Genomic DNA, 15,195 nt, shown 5'->3' with positions numbered 1-15,195 from the left:
CAGGAGTGGACGTAGTGGGGTCCCTCCAGTGTGCACAAGTTTCTGGAAGGAAGTGCTATACAAGTGATTTTGTGTTTATTATTATTCAAAACTATCACTTTTGAAGCTCTCAATGTCTCAACGTGTACCTTATATTTCTGTGTAAATATGAGTGTGCTATATATTTTTAATGGCAAATATTCATTTAAAAGAATTTCACTAGGTGTTTATGAAAAGCAAGGACCAATGAACACTAGCCGTGTAGGAAAGATCTTCATAGATTCCCAGCCTTAAGATAGGTATTCCCTACATACGACCATGGAGCTACACAAAATGAGGATAAATTCCTTGAAATAAAAGTTAAAAATAATTCTGAATAGATTACAGCCCACAACTCTTAGAACAAAGGCTCTAGCTCTGTACAAACTCAGCAGTGAGCAACACGCAGGTGTCTCTGTGTTCAAGTTCTGTTCTGTCTCTTTAAGGCTGAGGTGAACCTCGTGACTACAGTGAACTACTGGAAGGCAAAACTGCAATCCCTGACATCAGAATTAAAAAAAGCACTGTTATGTCTTGTGGAGACAGTTTGCCACACACAGAATAACCACTTGGAGATCAAAACAACTTTCGAACCTGCTGTACTTCTGAATTCAAAAGTAACACAGCAACACTGATTTCCAGTAGCTCAAAAATCTACAGGAACATTTCATATCACAGCACCAGCTTGTTTCAAACCAGGCCCTTAAAATCGATCCTTGCAGCTGGGAAGTTATCTGCAGCCACAGAGGCAGGAAAGCAAGCCGTTATCTTGAGGAGTGACAGGAGGCATTGATTAGTTTGGTCTGTTGTTCCATTTTTCTCGTCCCTGAAGTTCAAGTTCATCCTGCAATTACATCATGTCTGGTTTCTCCTAGCAACCAGACAGCCCCAGACGTGACCATCCCTCAGCAAGCGCACAAGAGCTCTTCTGATCCCCCCCTCCCTGCCTGCCAGCCAGGCTGCTCTCCGGCTGAGGGCCTGGAGGAGGAGGCCCAGGAGAGACTCGCAGCACTGCTCTGACTTCTCCTGCCTGCAGTACGCCACCACACCAGGCCCTGCCGGCGCCTCTGCGCCCCTGACAAGTCAGCCACCACCAAGACCTGTCTGCACTGCCTCCTAGCAGTGTGGTATTGAAAAGCTCACTTTATTAAATAGCCGCTGCAGCTTTAAAAATGAGGAGTTGAAAAATGAATCAGCTTAACTTCTGGCAACTTTTATATTTAGTTTTGGATACACTGGTAGCAACCTGCTGCGGCCAAAGTCGCACTTCAGACATCAAGGTGTTCGGTATGGTCTAAAATAGTTAGCAGAAGTTTTAGCATGCATGCATTTAACATTTTGCAACTATAGTTCACTAAAAACATCTGCAGTAGCAGGTGGGTGATAGAGGGGTTTAACACCGGTCCGATGATAATATTCACTCACTGTTTCAGAAACCTTGCAGCGGGTGCTAGATTTTTTTGTTTGCCCAATTTACTAAATAAACAGACCAAAATCAAAGTTTAACAACAGAGGTTACTTATAAACTCTGCCATTCACATATGACCTGAGGAGCTCATAAAAGTATATTGTTGATTTTCTGAAAGGCTGCATGTCAAATATGTCAGCTTTAATTGGCATCAACTGGATTTGTATCATTGCAAGTGAGTTTTATATATAAACAAAATGATGCAGAGGACAAAACACTAATATAGCGCTTCTTCTTCAGTAATAACATACCGTAGGCTCTATTACAGTACAATCAGATACAGAGACATTGGATAGTTGCCTTAATGTACAGCGGTGCAATTACAGTACGTGCAAAATGCATTTCCACTCACATCTGTTGTCCGATTACTACCCCCCCACACCCAAACTGCCCTATTCCAGTCTGCACTGAACTGCTGCTGAGCACTTCCATCAATATCTCATGATTGTTCTAACAAATACATTGCTAAATTTAGTCTATGTAAATGGAATGGGCTCAAGTACTTCAAAAATAATATATATCCCTTCATCTGTTTGCATTCTATGCAATAATATTCATATTATTTGTATTTTATTGTTAGGCAGAAAGTCTAAATGGCATACTCTTTTGACAGCAGTTTATAAATGGTAAAAAGTGTTCTGAATTCCTTAAATAACAATGTTCAGCAAAGGGTCAGAGAAAGGCTGATTTATTCCATAAGCTAGTCTTGTGCACGTTTTCTCAGACATACACCCCTGCTTACAAATGACTGTCTTATTTCAGATTGCATTCTTATTTCCTTTCAGGTAAGTGTTCCTTTAAGGAAGGCTTTTCTGTTCTATTCTCAGTGCTTGTGCTTTATTCCTTATCCTTGGTGAAAAATAAAAGTTTTAATGCCACCGTGTTTCACTGTCAAATAATATTTTGGAACACAGGTGGCTTTTATCTTGAGGGTTAGAGATGGTACTGGAGCAAGGTGATGATTTAACAAAGCTGTTTCACGTTAGGTGTTCTTACTGTGGATGAGTGAGTGGGCCTGGTGAGTTGTGGGACCAGTGTGTGTACAATGGAGTGCTAAAACAACAAGGACAGGCTTGCTTTAGTAAAAGAGCTGCTCCAGAGCCCTGGAATTGAGTGGGCATGGGGCGAGCTTGATGGTAACATACCAAACGCCCAAGCATGGGAGAGCAGAGGCCCTGAGTTCTTGTTTCGTCCTCTTGTCTTGCACAGGAGGGATCTGGGCAGAATCAGGCATAAGAACTGGCAGGTGCCAGCAGCTACTAACATTTCCCAAGAAAAAAAGTTCTATTGGCTGGCCGCCATCACGCTAGAGAGCCAGCCAATAAAAAGTCCGCAGGCCCTTGCCAAGGGGGAGTTCCCTTCGGCCCTGTGACTCCGGAGCAGCCCCTTCCTGCCCTCGCCTCCCCCCTGCCTCGTCACGAGCTCCTCTGCTCATGCTGGCATTCCTTCGCCTCTGTGCACAGACTGGCAGCGCTGCCTGGGCACAGGGGAAGCTCCATGGCAGTGTTCACCCCTCTGGCTGCCATGTGGCTCCACACTGCTGGAAAGGCTGACTGTATGTGCTGCGAGGAGCGATCAGAAGCGGCGAACTTTGGAGGGTTCCCAGGCTTTATCTACCTCGCGCTAATAAATAAAACACATGCGGACGTTTGATTTAAGGGATAGTAAACGTTTTTTTTTAAACAAAACACGTTTTGCACACCTGCAAATAAATAAAAAAAAGAAAAGCTGCATTTGACGCGTTAACAGCTACATACATGCCCTTGGTTTGTCCTGCTAGCGTTCAGGCACGGCCCTGATTGGCCCATAGATAGGCCCCAGATTTGACTGTTCTGCTTTTATCTCTGTGCCCTGGTCCAGCATTGCGCTGCGGTGCATTTTAACTTTCAGGGGAAGGAGAAGCACTGCAATGCAGCACAGGCACTGAGGTGAGAAACCACACTGCTCTTCGCTGGGGTGGAGGCATGGAAGGAGGCCAGCAGGGAAGACAGGGGGCTCTGTGTGGCACTGATAGCAGAATCTCAAGCGCACTATCCCACCCCATCTGGACTCCCTGATCCTGAACCGTTCGGCACATCAGGTACTGCACCACTGATATCCTTCATTTAGTATTTTGCTTTAAAAGTATGGGCTATAAAGGAGAATTCTCCTTTAGCCTCTTTGATCTTAATAAAAAGTCTCTGACCCATTAAGTATGAAATGTCTTTTGTGTCCTAGAGTTTCACACTTTAAGAATATATCCAATAATAAATCAGTGTTCGCAACTTGTCAGAAAACAAGTTTTAGTTTGAAATTCTAATTATTCTAAATAGCCAACAGAGAACCCCTAATCATCCCAACCTTTTGAGGTCGTGCTTTGAATTTCTGGGTGAAACTGTTTTATTATTTTATTAAATAGTTTGTAAATTGGCCCTCAGATAGGAAAGGCCCCTGAACTTCAGATGTTGTCAAGAGCAAATGGCAGGCAGTTACAGCCCCCAGAAAAGACTGAGCCTTGCGTGTCTTCACCTGATGGCCAAGGCCAGACAACTCCATGGTTTTCAGTGTGCAGCGGAATACTAAAATAGCAAATTCAGATTAAAATATAAATCACATTTATATAACGCGGTATACAAACAAACAGGCTGTGTCAGGGATTACAGAAATGGCCTAGATATAAAACCTGCTTCTGTAATATCTGTTAAGACAAGAAACAAAAAAATTCCCAATTGAAGAATGCCAAAATTCCCCCCCGGTTGTGTAGAGAAATGTATACTGATATATAATACATTTTAAAAGTTTTCTTTTTAATATCATAAAGACCATGAGATTTCAGAAACAAATTATTTAGAGTCTGTACTAACATGCACTCTGTATGCGTACTCTTGATGGTCTGCAGGACACACCCTGGTCCTACACTCTGAACAGTGTCAGCTCTTTCAAAGGAAGGTCTGTTTAACTACCAGGTTTCATTGCGGAGTTACTGGTAAAGGATGGAAACTTTGTATAAAAATACACAGAATCAACTCTGAAATTATAAAAGACAAGATGTCAGCAGGAATGAAGTCTCTCTACATGATGCAGACTTCACAGTTAAGTGCACAAGTCCTGCCATTAAAAGCTAAATGATCCTTCATAAACCCATTCCTCCTACTGCATTTCTGCATGGCAAACATTATTTCTTTGTATAATAGCTCATATTGGTGTATTCTGACTTAAGTTACAATAGATGAAGGCAAGTGTTACTGTATCATAAAAGGAGTTCTCTATCTACAGTATTTTGATGTTGAATGCCATGAATTCACGATCTGGTCTCAGTGCATTTGCAAGGGAATAAAGATTTTTTTCCCCCCAACACACAAACTTTATAACAAACTGGTGGTGACTGGATGTCTAATATTTCCCGGATAAGCGTTTACATCACAGTCTTCAGAGCACTGTAGCATGTAGTAACCTTGACTAAAACTGCACCCAAGCATTAGGTATCTGTCCAGCGGGGAAGACAAGAGACAGGTTATCATTTCATTTCAGAAACATAATAAAAACTGAAACACTGACATTTTTTTCTCCTGAACGTTTCGTGACAACCTTAGATCTGCTTTGTTCACTTTTTAGGAACCTGATCTCATGGACATCAGGATATAACAAGGTACGATTTTTTACTTGTGACTGTATAAAAACATCGAGCTCAGAATGTGTATGTTCTAATGCAAAACACAAAACACATGGAGCTACAGTACAACTACAAAAAAAAAAGTAGAACCAAACTTGCTTATAGAAACACATAACTTCTTACTTACGAAGTTAAATGGAGGACAATGCACAGACAGCCCATTTAATTGCACTTCAACTTAGGGAAATTACCCAAGCATTCATAGGCAAATGCTATTAACGCAGTGTACTTCCAAGCTACACTTAATTTAACCGCCTATCAGGTGCAACCTCAAGAGGCAAACTCTATCTATAATAAGAAGTAGATTTTACCAGCTGGAATCACTAATGCTTTTTCACAATCTATAATTGATCAGCATTTAGAGATGTCTCCTTGAGTAATAAATAATAAACACATGTAACGTGTAGAAGCTCATAGAGGAAATGCAGCAGTTTGGTTGGGGATCTTGAACCACAAGCTGAGAGGAATCTAAAGCTGGCAAGTTAGCAGCACTGCTCATACATCACGTCCAAGTGCCTCCCATACTCACTTGACCAAACCTCCAGGTCACGTCTGAGCACACCTTAATGGCCATATTTTACCACAGGAAAAAATGGGAAAAAGAGAACTGAAACCGCATCCATAAATAAAAGTGCATTAACATAGTTTTCTGTCTGGAAAAAGGATACCATTAGAAGGAGGGGCTGCATATTTGTTTCTATCGAAAAGATCCCACTCGCAGAGAACATTTTGTCTGGGACTTAAATGAGACTCTCAAAGAACAAAGAAAGTCAATGAAACACATTTAACATCCACGGCCTTACATTAGTGCAAAAGGAACTAGAGGTATGATCGACGTTTATCTTCTCATACCGTACAATTTAGACCATCTCATTGCTAACCTGCTCGGCTCGCTGTGCAGCAGAGGGGATGACAGAGTGTGCGCGCGTCCTCCGAAACGTGCCGTGTCCATCACGCAAACCTTCACTCACAATCCGAGCTCAGACATCGCATAGGGGACTGATGCAGCATTTTCTGATGATCCTGCCAGTGCTCCAAAAAACTGTGCATTGCCACTTTTTAAAAAAATCCTGGCTCGCAAAAATGTAATTTAAAGACGTTGACCGGGATCAGGCCAGCAGGCTCTGCAATACAGAGGCTGACCTGTTATTGTATCGTGTGGAATAGAGGCCGACTTATGCTCCGCATGGAGATTTTTTGAGTCAACTCAGGAGCCCCAGAAGGGTGTTTGGCTTTCACCCCCTGCTTCAAGTGCGGTTTGATTCTTCTACGCCCACCTCCCCTTGACACAGCTGTGCGACCTGGCACTGTAAGGAAGTGAGCTCTCTCACACAGGAAGTGAGAGAAAAGGAGGACCTACCTGTGCCTGATAGAGGCTCCCAGGGTCCCGAGGTCCTATTCCCACAAAGGAACGGTTGGCAGGGGGCGTCCCCGGGGCGGAGTACGCTGAGAAAGGGGAGAGAAAAACTCTCAGACAAAACGCTCATCTAAACCAATGCAAAGTAATTCAGGGCCGTGGCAGTAACACAGTTCTCATCTTCTCCCCAAACGCACACAGAATGTTTTATGAGACATAAAGAGAATTTAGCTTTGGACTTGAGCCTCGGCACGATAACAAATCATCGGTTATGGCCTAAACGGCTTCAGGCTCGTCCTTGAATTGTAAAAATGAGGAGCACTGATCTTGGAACTACAGATTCATGGACAAGCTTGTGAAGATGTGATGTGGAACATGCAGTTTTTATTTGCTTGTTTTTCTGTGGAACTGGGTGCTCGCACAGTCAGGCTCAGAAGATTCAACCAGAGTTACAAACAGGGCCTTGAAAAGAAATGTTACTGAAATCCACACAGCATTACAGGTAAGTAAATGTCATTTCAATGATTAACGGCACAGGGATATCAGTGGGTGAATGTAACTGTAGGGGAAAGAGGTTGGTCTTCATGTGTAGTGACATTCAAGTGCCACAGGATTGCTACCCTGAAGCGCATGTCATGGTAGCTGAGGTATTCTCCCCCAAATGTCTTCAAAGATACAAGTGTTGCTCTCAGTTTTCTTCTGCAGTTATTTTTTAACACCCGTGTTGCACAAAATACAGTCAACAGCTACGAGGAGACCCGAATTCAGTATTCAAAATCCTCAAAGGCATGAACGCGATCAAAGCAGTGAACACCTTCTGATGCAGCAAAACAGTGAAACATGAACTACAGCTCACAGTTGGAATACGAAGAGAAGCGGATTCAGAACTGAAATCAAGAGGCAGTTTTTTCACAGGGGGTTGTGGGAGTCTGGAACGAGCTACTCAGACATGTTGTGGATGCTGTCGCACTGGTTTCCTTCAGGAAGGGGCCGGATGAGATTTTTGGATCACTTAGCTACGACCAACTAAATGATGTGGTTGGAGGAATGAGCTCTCCTCATTTGTAACCTTTGTGTTCCCCATCAGTTACACCACCAGCAAAACAATTACTGGTAAAAGGCTGCAAAGGACAAAGAGCTAATTTCAGATAGACAATTACTTTATTTAAGTGATATTCGTATTTGGCACCAATACTCTCACTATTGCAGCAGATAAAATCAGGGCTTGATTTTTCTGAAGACCGTTTCTGTTATTAGTTTTGGCTGCTGCCTTTATTTGAGGGAATTTACATCCGTACTCATTTATACAGCTGAGTCTTACTAGAACAATGTGAGCTAAGTACCACACTCCAAGGTATAACAGCAATAGAGTACCTCACCCAGAATTTGAAGTCGCAACATTTCAGTTACAAATCCAGAGCCTTCACCACCACTCCACACTGTTTTGCTACAAAAAGTAATGCTCAATGTTAAATGCAGCCCCACAAGTGATGCACAAGAAATGGGCAGGTTTCCTAGGACTCCTATAGTGTTTGCTGCAGTATTTTGTACTTGGCACCGATCTAAGCAGGTCGTTTGTTTTCCACTGTATCTCTCTTCAAAACAATGTCCGCCTGTGAAAAGCTAATTCACGGAATGTCTGGTATCTGCTATTTTCTTTTTCCCTTTCTCTGAGCTGACAGATATCTCTGATTAAGGTGAACTTCAGTCCAACAGAACACCGCGACTGTAAGAGCCCGGCCACGCTGTTTATTTATAGAACGAAAACAGGCCAGCCTTCACATGCCAGCCTGCTGCTCTGGATTTACCCACTGGCCCCACATAATGGATTCATAAAGCATTTCTTCTCGTGCCAAAACAAATAAAAGAAATAACAGTGTGATTATAAGGACAGGAGATCATGTTGAAAACCTAACTAAAGCACGCTTTTTGAAAAAACACAATAGAATGCATAGGGATATCAAAACACAACCATTGTAATGTGCAGCCAGTGAAATACAATACAGCCCTTAAAGAACTGATGCACTGTATATTCCATACCTATAGTTTGATGTGCTGATGAACAGGTCATCAGAGCTAGCAGGATTGAATTGGCCCTGTGCTTTACTTACAGTACATACGAGTGTAAACCTGATGTGGCAGAGGGCAGAAGAGTTTGAAAACAAGATGAGCACATCTGGTTTTATTTTGATAAAGACAGAGATGCATACATGTGATCTGCTTTTGCTTCCTTGCTTCAGCTGAATTGAATTGCGTTTTCCTTCTGATGTTATTAACTTTTGGGAACACCTATAATGTGTGACTGGCTTTAAAAGAAAGCATTTGGCTTGAGGAACCACACAAAGATCAGAATTTCTGACGTATCGATGCCTAAACACACTCCATAATAGGAAAATACTACAGAAGATATTACTGGATTTTATCCCAAAAATTGCTGAAAGAAAAGCATGCTTATCTTGAGGAATAAGCTACAGAGAAAAGTAACCATGAAACCTGATACCACCTACACAGCTTCTGTGCCAGTGCTTGTAAAAGTATTACAAGATCAGAGTATAACTTGGAACAGCAGTTGGTTAGTTTTCTGCTTTCTAACTTCTCTAAATGTGTATTCAGCTACGAAACATATTCTAATCTTGTGAATTTAGCATCTTCAGGAATACTGGATTTTGCAAGGGGCTGATACACAAGACAGTGCTAAGTGATTGTGGATTACCAGCCATCTGCTTAAACACTTCAGTAAGATCTGTTGTCATAGTAAATTACATGAATAGCAAACAGGGATTTTGTCTTAACGCAAGCAGAGGGGCAGACTGCTGAAATAATAGCTTGTTATGTAAATCAAGCCTCATTAATAAAATACATGTCTAATCCCTTGTAAATTGAATTAGCTGCTGTGCCAGATAATTAACAAGGCTATTGCACACTAATACATCTTCCCAGGGATTTACATCTTCATTTTAAACCACATTTTGTATACTAACGATCGTGTAGTACAAGGGTGCAGATAGGTATAGCACCTTTCCCCCATTATAAAATCCCCATCCAAAAAGAGAAAACGGTGATGAGAATAGTCACAAGATCTTGGATATTTTCACAAAGTAGCAATAGCCTTTGTCAGTAACTCACTGGGAACACGTAAAATTTGTAGACAGCACAGTGTTGGCCCTTGGCTTAACAAAAGACTGAGTACAGTATTTTATTTTGTTAAAAGTGGTAAAGGTCTCCCTGTTACCATCAGCTGGATGGAGGTCAGCCTGGCTGCTAGAGAAATCACTTGGAGAATACTATGTTCTACCTCGACACTCGGCAGACGCGTCCAGAGAGACCAGGAATATGGCTCTTTGAGGACAGGCCATGTCCTAAAAAGCAGAGGGTCAGCATACCAGGCCAGAATCACCTCTGATTCACCTGCATAATGATTTTCAGACTGCAGAAGCAAGTATGAGGTAAGAACAGGGTGTTCCTGTGGAGGAAACACACTGGGTATCACCCAAATGCCTGTAGTCTGCATGAAAATTATCTACATATTTAGACAAGACAAGTCTGTTTGGAGCAACACCTTGACAGCTGAGAGATGGAATCGCAGTCTTCTATGGGTCAGAGAACATTTGATGCTGAGGCACAGAGAGCACTGGAGTTTCTTTCACCAATGAACACCCTACTGCCCTTGACAGACCTGATGGAGGACCTGTAGCAATCATGTGTCAAGCATCATGTTGTCACACTGTTCAAGCTCACCAGTGGAATGGGTGATGTAGAGTAGGAGATGGAAGTGTAATAGTGTGGGGTGAAACCTTCTTTAACACAAAGACATCTGGGGAAGACCGAGGGCAACCCTATTGTTCAGTGATAAAACTGACCAAGTTCTTCAGCCAGTAGCTTTTCAATCCCCACAAGCCAGTCCACTAGTATTGATTTCCCAGCTGGACAGTGGTAGACCACACAGTGCTAAAATTGCAATGGCATGACTCTGACGAAAACACTTTTTACTGTTATTCCAGAGCTGAGACCAGCAAAACATCTGTAGTCATCTACAGTATATCATCAACGGCAGACAATCACAACCATATCACCTTCAACTGAGGCTCAGCTGTCTATGCAGAGGCTGGTCAGGTCTAATAAGTTGCTGCTAGTGTCAGGACAGTGCTAATGTTGAAAAAGGTCTTGCTTGATTATATATTTGAAATGTTTTAGTTTTGACAAATGTTTCACATTTCAAATTGAACGCTTATCATGATGCTTTAATCGATATTATTGTTAACATTTCCTAACAATGTTTAATGATATTATTAAAATTTTAATAATTCTTGATTGTGTTTCTTTTGTGTTTTAGTATATTACTGACAACAGGAATTCAGAGTAATGTACTTTCTGAAACAAGATTCCTTCTTGCACCCTGTTTATAATTTTCTCTTGAGGTTCTCAAGGTTTCACTTTTTAATTCGATACAACAAAGTAAAACAAATAAAAGGTAAACAAGTTATTCTAGAAATGCCACTGTTTAAAACAGCGAGCAGCAAAGACCTTATTAGCACATCAGCAATCCTTCTGCATGTTCTGTGAGAGCAAGGTGCAGACCTATTCAAGTACAGAAACGAAAACAACAGAACCTGTCGAGCTTGTAATGGCTTTCTCCTCATTCTCATTTTCAAACAAAAACATCTCAAAATGCATTTAAAGTAAAGCAGGTCTTGGAATAAGAGCTGTAGGTGAAGAAAATGGCCAATACTACTAAAGGTAAAACACAAGCTCATCTGGGCTCTTCACAGGGACTCTATCTGGACACAGTGAATCATTATGGACCCCCTGATAAGTCCCTGCTGTGGCCAGCTCTCTTCCTCAAGGGATGACCTAATGCACAAGGTCACAGCCCGTATCTTAATAATCTCTTGCCATTGTTTCAGTGAGATATTGTTCGTCTGGGGAGGTGTGAAGTGTGAAAAGACAAACGCCACAACTCCAAAGTATATGTCCGAAAGCAACAAAAGAGTAAGCTTCCAAAACAGCAGCCTCAGAGTGACTGCACAACAAACATGGGGGCATCCTGAACAGCTCATGCCATCAACGTGCCCACAGCCCTGTGATACTGTATGAAGCCACACTGAAGGAAAGACCTGCACACTGATATTGCTGTATCTGGGCTGAACTAAGTTACTGATTGGGTAGAAGCAATTACAGTACGGTCACAGCCCAAGGAGCAAATACAGAATATACCGGAGGGTTTTCAGAGGGTTTTGTTCTGCTCAAACACGACAACTTATTCTTGCAACGCCTGGTGGAGCAGTTCTCTTCTGGCCGCTCAGGAGGGGGTGGGACACCTCTGCCAAGTGGTGTGCCACTGTTTTGAATGGGGGTTGTCAGCCAGTGGGACAGACAGCTGTTCTGCATCTGTGATGTCTGCTCCCATGACAGTGGACACACCGACAGCTATTCTGAAACACGTGGCAAGAAATGGCCACGGCAGTACCCTGCGAGACCACAAAAGGCTCCGGGTTCTTACTTACTGACCGCGGGGTACGACACAGTGAGGCAGCTGGATGACCTGGATATCCCCCGGCGCTCATTTTCACTGAGATCACTGTGAGTGAGTCTCGTGGTTTTGCTTCGCGGTCCAGTGATTTTTGTTTTGTGTGCGCGGCCTTCCCAATTTAAAAAATCCAACCTGCACTCTGCACGGACTCAAACCCTCAAAAATAGCCAGCGTTTTACGATTATTCCGATTAATATGAGTCCCTTTCTTCTTCTGGTCAACATCCACCATGGAGAAGGTCCTGCCCTCTACTGATCGCTGTGTATGAGGCTCCTCTTGGTAAGGAGCTGCTTCCTCCACTCGAACTGTGGAGAGGTAGGGCCGGCTGTGCACAGTCCCTACGGCCGTGGTGAAAACGAGCAGCTCTGATGGGACTAGAGCGGACACCACTTAGCTACATGCACGACGGATCACTGTAATAACCAGTACTGTACTGGGAACCTGATACAACAAAACAGTCAATGACTGAAAGCAAAACACATTTTTGTAATTTAAAACTTAAAAGACTTACGGAATGGCTCCAGCGTGTTCTTGACAGGTTATATCTATTTATTACAAAAAACAGCTGTTTTGAGCCAACCTCGATTACCTCATGCACATCAAACTGTAAATGATAATGTGTGGCAGCTGATGCAATGGCACACAAGTCACTGGAACCAGCGTTGCCAAAGATCAGTCCATTCTTAATACAATGTGTGTGGCAAAGCACTGACATTGCCTGACACTGACTTCATCATTATGCTTGATAAATGTAATCAAACAGTAAATGTAGTTATATTCCACAAAAGGGTTGGAAAGAAGATAAAAAACATGTGAGAATGCAATATATCAAACATTTGTTTTAACAGAGCTGCATTTCTAAAACCAATATAATGCAAGATCTGATTTAGTCATTGGTTTTAACTATATAAACAATGACAGTATAACCAATTGTGGCAAACAGCCACAAAAATAATTGCCTAATTAACTAAAGGTAACAGACTAGGAAGAGCTTATTTCTAAGCCACCAACGTTCTCGGAACAGCAAGCTTATTACTTACTCAATGGGAAAGACTACAGAGTATGGCATAAGGGTCAGAAGCAAAGTATAAAGCAAACATTTGTTGTTACTGGAAGTACAACTTATTGTTTGTGAAATGAACGCAAACAGGTATAACCTGAAATCTGTCAAGACCTGGGATGGGGTGGCAAGATATCTCAGAAAGTCTGTTAAAAACCGTGACTGAAGTCCAATGGCTACTGAGCGAATTGACAGAAAGTCGAAAACCAGTATCAAGGTGAACAGTACAATGGCACACAAACCAGCATATAATCCACAAACGCAGTCCAAAGCACACGCTTTCTTCCTGAGGCAGTGCAAATACTGAAGGGCCCAGAATATGCCAACAACACAGAAGAGCCTGGTAAGTCCACTGGCAAGACCATGTGGGTGAATAAGTCTGGACCAAAGTTCATAAGGTAATGAAAATCAGGGAACAAAATCGACAAAGTCACTGGACCCCCCTGCCAAACAGTTCAGTTATGGTGTGGCTCTGCATCAGTAAAGTTTGGGGATTTGACTGAATGCAAATACACTGAGTGTCAAGTTCATCACAGGTGGCATCCCATTTCAGCCCAGAAATGACTTGAAGCACACAGCCAAGCCAAGCACAGTTTCTAAAAATGAAATACGATGAATCGCCAATGAGAAATCAACTATCTTGAATCCTGAAACGCCGACTGAGTTGATCAGCAGGAAGAGCTGCTTGCACTGGGACAAGTTACAAAAACCCTCACCAACACGAAAACCACCACATGCCGTACCTAAAGACCAACGGAGAACAGAATGTACACAGTGTGAATCCTTTTGTCTGCTTTGGGATATCAGTGAATTCATTGCGGGCTTGTTAAAAATAAGCACTTTGCTCTAGCATATGATGATGCTTCTTTAGCTGAAGACATGCTTTTTACCGCTTATTACGCTGTATAAACTGTAAACGCATGTATACAGATGCATACATGCAGAAACACGAGGCACATGGTCGGTAAAAAGGAGGAATGGGAGCATAAGGGGTAGAGCAGGCCTGGATGTCCTCAGCATGGTGTGCTGGTGCTGGGGGCTGTTATTTTGGCAGTGATGGGGGTCATGGTTAGTCTCTGGAGCCTGAGCACACAGGCTCACCTGGAGGGACACTTACTGGGTGACGTAGGAGAATTGGCTCCTCCTTCCGTGGTAGTCGTAGCGGATTTGGAGTCGGGTGGCAACGTCAGTCGGGACATGCCAGGGGGAGGCGGTGGTGCCAGCATCTGCGAGGAAATGTAGTGGCTGGGCACCTTCACTTGACCACTGCCGTTCAGCTGCAAACGAAGAGAGAGCACAGTCAGCATGAGGGGGCTGGCGCACAGTCCCGCTGGCTGGCCTCGTCGCTCCGGGTCCGAGGCGGAGACCTCTCGCCTCGCTGCAGCGGCTCACGCACACGCGCGCGCGAGCAGGATGTGAGGCCGCCGAGAGCCTCCTGCTCGTGTCTGCTCGGATCCGCGGTCCGTCCCTACATCAGTCCCGTCTTCCACTCTGTCCTATCATATCCGCAGGCACCCAGCGACTCCCTGGGGTCGTGGCTGCCCACCAGGCCTGAGCGGGCGGCACACAGCTAGGTGCGTGCTACGGTTCGGCACCACCGGTGCCTACTGGCGGCCGAAGAAAACAATGTGGTTTTGGAAGACTTCCCCCTGTGTCCGCGACTATGTGAGGGTAGAGCTGGAACTCCGGGGCTGTTTGAGTTAGCTAACTCACAAAAGCACCACGAAGCTTGAAGTCTTTGAACACTGTCCGAGATAACGGATTTGGTATACACATTTCAGAGGCAAACAAAAATCTCCCTTCCCACGTAAGAGATAAAGGTTTTACTGCCATCTCCGTAAGCCGTCTGTTGTCAGTGTACTGTACCACACATCTGTGCAAGCAGACGTGTGTCACATCAGTCCATCCACACTGGCAGTATGAGAGATCTGTGTAGTTTCTCAGCAACAGTCACGTTAAAAACAAGAGAACCTCCGTGGCTTCACAAAAAAACCCAGACTGATTTTTCAAAATTACACAGTGGGTCATCAGGGACTCAGCTTAATCCTGCAGTTGTGAAGCTGTATTAACTGATTCGCCTTCCAAGACAGAGCCCCCTTCACAGATATGT

General features: G+C 43.4%; 1 protein-coding gene and 2 long non-coding RNA genes across 9 annotated transcripts in view; 2 read left to right on the top strand and 1 right to left on the bottom strand.

The window, feature by feature from the left end:
• The window catches only part of LOC148638974 (uncharacterized), a 46,888-nt gene extending 45,336 nt beyond the window's left edge, over nt 1–1,552 (top strand). Inside the window, exon 3 of the long non-coding RNA XR_015930824.1 lies at nt 894–1,552. This is a non-coding gene — a long non-coding RNA (uncharacterized LOC148638974). The remainder of the gene's footprint in view (nt 1–893) is intronic.
• Nucleotides 1–15,195, bottom strand: part of nfic (nuclear factor I/C) — a 221,889-nt gene that overhangs the window by 22,549 nt on the left and 184,145 nt on the right. For 6 of the 7 annotated variants that reach the window (XM_088622067.1, XM_088622072.1, XM_088622070.1 and 3 more), the window contains 2 exons: nt 14,203–14,362; nt 6,499–6,584 (listed from right to left, as the gene is read on the bottom strand). In XM_088622067.1, coding sequence (XP_088478193.1) covers nt 6,499–6,584; nt 14,203–14,362 — 246 coding nt within the window. The remainder of the gene's footprint in view (nt 1–6,498; nt 6,585–14,202; nt 14,363–15,195) is intronic. The other variant, XM_088622073.1, reaches the window with a different exon arrangement.
• LOC148638973 (uncharacterized) lies at nt 3,141–11,168 on the top strand. Its single transcript, XR_015930825.1, has 3 exons — nt 3,141–3,566; nt 5,081–5,114; nt 9,707–11,168. It is a non-coding gene; the product is annotated as an uncharacterized LOC148638973 (long non-coding RNA).

Source organism: Lepisosteus platostomus, chromosome 27, assembly GCF_059453375.1.
Source record: "Lepisosteus platostomus isolate fLepPlt1 chromosome 27, fLepPlt1.hap1, whole genome shotgun sequence".
Classification (NCBI taxonomy): domain Eukaryota; kingdom Metazoa; phylum Chordata; class Actinopteri; order Semionotiformes; family Lepisosteidae; genus Lepisosteus; species Lepisosteus platostomus.
This window is presented reverse-complemented; position numbering and strand designations above follow the sequence as displayed.